The sequence below is a fragment of the Frankliniella occidentalis genome, unplaced genomic scaffold, assembly GCF_000697945.3.
Source record: "Frankliniella occidentalis isolate FOCC.00 unplaced genomic scaffold, Focc_3.1 Scaffold9, whole genome shotgun sequence".
NCBI lineage: Eukaryota > Metazoa > Arthropoda > Insecta > Thysanoptera > Thripidae > Frankliniella > Frankliniella occidentalis.
Window position 1 is genome coordinate 2,806,883 of NW_026267139.1, and position 4,419 is coordinate 2,811,301.

Here is a 4,419-nt window from a genome sequence, read left to right on the forward strand (position 1 = left end):
TCATATAAAAAGAATATAACAATATTTTAAGTACCTGACAACATATCAAGAAGGCTCTTGAAGTCCATTGCAATTTTGCAGTCCGGTTTACCCTCTGGTTTGCCTTTACCAACTGATCCATTTCCATTTTTCAGATCAAGGTACCATAAACTGTCTTCAACACCTGGAGGCACATTGATTCAATAAAAAAATTTGAACACTCTTTATTTTCATATAGCAATGATAAATTAAATTAGTACCTGATATTTGGAACTGGTAGACTGCTTGAACATTCTTCACAACCTCTGGTGTAATATGCCTCTGAATGGAGCTGAAAACTTTTTCAATCTGAGCAGTTCCTACTTCAGCAGACTTTGAATGCCCTTGGTCTACAGGAGCTTCATCAAGGAAAGGGTCAGGCATCAGGTCATGCGCATTGCCTGGAAAAAGAGCAGCATTTGTCAATATCATTCAAGGTGGTAACTTTCAAGAGATTCAAATAAATGTCTTCCTAAAAACCTTGAAAAACACTTGTTTACTTACTTGGATCACAGGCATAGTGGGTCAGATCAGTTACACCCTCTGCCTTAACAACATCTTCATCAACGAAGAAATTTCCAGTGCATGAGCGAGATGGCTTAGTGAGAATAAAATAGGCAGCATCTGAGACAATGTCCGGCTTACGAGCATAGCGAGCTGAATCTGTGCCAGTTAACATTTCAATGGCTGCTGTAAAAATCACTGTTAAAAAAATCACACAAAAAATTAGACAATGTTATTGTGGATGATTTAAAAAGAAATTAATTCATTCAGATAGATTAACTGGGTACATACCCGTCCTAGGCCAAAGCGTATTGACAGCAATACCATCAGCTGCAAACTCTTCTGCCATACCTAAAGCACACATTGACATTCCATACTTAGCAATGGTGTAAGCAACATGAGGTCTGAACCAATGCTTGGACATGTTCAGTGGTGGGCTAAGATTAAGAATGTGTGGGTTGGGGCTCTTTTTAAGATGTGGTATACACAATTTAGAGCTGAAAACGAAACAAGTAATTGTTAATGCTAATGCTTCAGAGGATATGAGACAAGGCTAAATTTCTATTTATGAAATAGTACAGCAGCAGTGACCTACACCAAAAATGTTCCCCTGGCATTGATGCTCTGCATCAAATCATATCTTTTCATATCAGTTGCTAAGGTGTCTGTTAGCTGTATGGCACTGGCATTGTTTACAACAATATCAATCCCTCCAAATGTCTTAACAGCTGCATCCACGGCATCTTGTACTTGCTTCTCTTCTCGTACATCCACCACACATGGAAGACATTTCCCACCCGCAGCTACAACTATAGAAAGGCATGGAAGTTAGAGGCTCCACAACGATTAAACTCACTCAACATAAGGCCACAATGTGTCTTACCTTCTTCTGCTGCTGTGTAGATGGTCCCAGGGAGTTTCGGATGAGGCTGCGCAGATTTGGCCGCAATTATTATGTTCGCTCCGTCTTTTGCTGCTCTCAATGCAATAGCTTTTCCTATACCTCGTGTAGCCCCCGATATAAACAAGGTGCGACCTGCAAGTGACCTACAAAAAAATTGTTGTAGATGAAAGTTAAAACATGCAATCTATACAAAATTACTATGAACAAAACCTAGTTTATCCTGAAAATTAAAGAAATATTTGTGCCACTCCAAGGTAGTTACATTTTTCTGCAGGGTTTCAGCTCGCTTGTGGTGAGGAACAGGGATGAGACTCCTTACTGTCGGACAGATTGCTCGAAACAATCAAAGTTCCATTCGCGAACTTTGATCGGGCAGTGTCAATACTCTAAGATTGCATTCAACAGCTGTCCCTGACTGAATGGGCTTGGAACTAAGAGCGAATGGGCATGGGCAGCAATAAGGCTTGAGTAAGGGGTATGTGTCACCCACACTACTACAGGCCGGTGAATGCCGGGTAAGAGTTCAAAGTTCACAACACTCCAGCGTCAACCGGTACTAAAGACTGCCCAAACCAAAACAAATTTTCTCAAACCGGCCGCAGGCTCAGCTGGGCACATGACGTCATCAACGTCAGTGGCTCGATCAATCGAAGCACTTTCGATGGCTCGAGATTGCGCGGGAACGATGTCAGATTTTCAAACCATCATCAGGAGACTTCGGGTCTTCCCCGGCCGCCGGCCGCAGCCCCGCTACCACTGCACTATGGTTCAAGATAGTTCGGATGCGGTGAAGATAGCGTCAAAACAATCCTCGCTAGGTCAAAACAACCCTTGGCTCCGAGTATTTTGCTGACGTCAATATCGACTTGTTATTTGTTGTGACTTACACCGCGTGCATGCCGAATCACCCGTCTCCACGGCTGAGCTGCCTCCAGCAGAGCGCGAGGTTGGCGCGAGGAGACCGTACGGCGCCCTGGGCCCCCGCTAAAAGCACCGCGAGAGCGCCCTACCCGGGCACAGCCACACGATGGGGTCCCGGGCGCTGGTCTTGTTCCTCCTAGTCGGCCTCCTCGTCTTCGCCGCCTTCGAGGTCGCCGACGGGCAGCGATGGAAGACAGATCTGGGTGCGGGTTTGGGATGAGCGCGGATAGATCCGACCCCTCGAGGAGAGCGTGGAAGTGTGTGTTAAGGAGTAGGGCTCTCAAAACCCGTACCCGCGCCCGCGGGTACCCGGAACCCGTGTAGGAACCGGGTAAATGGGTCTCACCGGGTAGCAGCGGGTTACCCGGGTAGAACCGGTGCGTAAAACTGCCTACCTACAGGCGCAGTTCCGCTGGGTCTATCCGCGTACCCGGGTAGACCCGTGTTACCCGGTTCCTACCCGGGCGGGTGGGGTACCCGAGTTACCCGGGAGTGCGGGTAAAAGTGAGAGCCCTAACAAGGAGCTGTGATGTAAACATAACTGACTGTCAACAGGTCCGTGCTACCGTGACTGCACCGAGGACCCCTGGCCGAGGACATGCCACTACGTGTTCACCGAGGAGGTGTACTCCGTGTTCACCCAGTGAGTCCCGCAACACCCCTTTCTTTGCTGCTGCCCGACGCGGCGTCCTGACGCGACGGCGTCCTTTGAATCCTCGCAGGGCGTGCGGAAATTGCTCGGCCGGCGACGAGGCGCAGTGCTACGAGAACGACTGCGTGTTCGCGGACGGCGTGGAGCGCACCGTGTACACCATCAACCGGCAGCTGCCCGGTCCCGGCATCCACGTGAGTCCTCTGGTGACCGGGTGGGGCAAGAGGGAGGGGGGGGGGCGGTCAAGGGGTGCTTCACTCAAGGAAAAACGTGAAAAAACAGAAAAGTTGGAAATCGGCAGAAAAGGGGTAAGAAAAAATTCTAAGAAATATACAGAAAAAAAATCATTTCCAAAAATCAAGAAAAAACTGAAAAATAGGTGTGCGCGTGCATAGAGGACTCCTCGGGGAGGGTCCGGCCCCAACTCCACGGTGAGCTCACAGGTAGCGTGTGCTTGGTCGGCGCATATAGGTGTGCCGCGGAGACACGATCATCGTGGACCTCAAGGTGCACCTCCCGGGCCACGCCGAGGCCATCCACTGGCACGGGCTGCCGCAGGAGAAGACGCCGTGGTTCGACGGCGTGGCGCTCGTCACGCAGTGCCCCGTCATCTACGGCAGCACCTTCCGCTACGAGTTCCTGGCCGAGCCCGCCGGCACCTACTTCTGGCACTCGCACTCTGGTGAGCACACGACCCGCCTGGTCCCCGAAACGATAATATCGTTTCGACGCCACTTTTGTTGTTTCTACATCGTTTTCGACAAGTCATATTCCTCGTTGGGTCCGCCTCCATAGGCCTGCACAAGGTGAACGGCGTGGTGGGCACCCTCATCATCCGGGAGTCGCTGGAGGACAACCCGACCTGCGACCGGTACGACGTTGACGTCTCCGAGCACGTCATCATCCTCCAGGACTGGATGCACGTCCCCGCCGAGTTCGTCTTCCCGGGGCTCGCCACCCGCCTCACGGGCCAGCCCGCCGACTGTATCCTCATCAACGGCCAGGGCACCTACACGGTGAGCAGCGCGCGTGACGGCGATATGGTCACAGTGACGACGACAGTCACGGTGACGGCGGTGGTCACAGTGACACAGGCGACGGCCTCAAGTGACGACGTCCTCTGTCCCGCAGCGCCCCTCCACCGGCAACACGACCCTCACGCCGTACGCCACCTTCGAGATCGAGTCCGGCCTTCGCTACCGCTTCCGCATCATCAACGCCGGGTCACTGAGCTGCCCCATCCAGATCCAGTTCGAGGGGCACACCATGAACATCATCTCGGCCGACGGCCTCGACATCGTCCCGCAGGAGGCCAACTCGCTCGTCACCTTCTCGGGTAAGGAAGGACTAGTCACACAAGAAATTCAAGCGTACAATAATTTTTCTACTTTTACTTGATTTTTTCTGATTTTTTGAAATT

At 51.1% G+C, this 4,419-nt stretch overlaps 2 protein-coding genes across 2 annotated transcripts in view; one reads left to right on the forward strand and one right to left on the reverse strand.

The window, feature by feature from the left end:
• The window catches only part of LOC113211751 (hydroxysteroid dehydrogenase-like protein 2), a 3,180-nt gene extending 1,129 nt beyond the window's left edge, over positions 1–2,051 (reverse strand). Inside the window, exons 1-7 of the mRNA XM_052277292.1 lie at positions 1,689–2,051; positions 1,406–1,569; positions 1,118–1,331; positions 814–1,019; positions 523–720; positions 240–419; positions 35–163 (exon numbers count right to left, since the gene is read on the reverse strand). Coding sequence (XP_052133252.1) covers positions 35–163; positions 240–419; positions 523–720; positions 814–1,019; positions 1,118–1,331; positions 1,406–1,569; positions 1,689–1,690 — 1,093 coding nt within the window. The 5' untranslated portion in view covers positions 1,691–2,051. The remainder of the gene's footprint in view (positions 1–34; positions 164–239; positions 420–522; positions 721–813; positions 1,020–1,117; positions 1,332–1,405; positions 1,570–1,688) is intronic.
• Positions 2,052–2,397: 346 nt separating this feature from the next.
• LOC113211746 (uncharacterized) overlaps positions 2,398–4,419 on the forward strand; it is a 4,352-nt gene continuing 2,330 nt past the window's right edge. The window contains exons 1-6 of the mRNA XM_026430218.2: positions 2,398–2,550; positions 2,903–2,990; positions 3,070–3,193; positions 3,471–3,681; positions 3,795–4,015; positions 4,131–4,335. Coding sequence (XP_026286003.1) covers positions 2,454–2,550; positions 2,903–2,990; positions 3,070–3,193; positions 3,471–3,681; positions 3,795–4,015; positions 4,131–4,335 — 946 coding nt within the window. The 5' untranslated portion in view covers positions 2,398–2,453. The remainder of the gene's footprint in view (positions 2,551–2,902; positions 2,991–3,069; positions 3,194–3,470; positions 3,682–3,794; positions 4,016–4,130; positions 4,336–4,419) is intronic.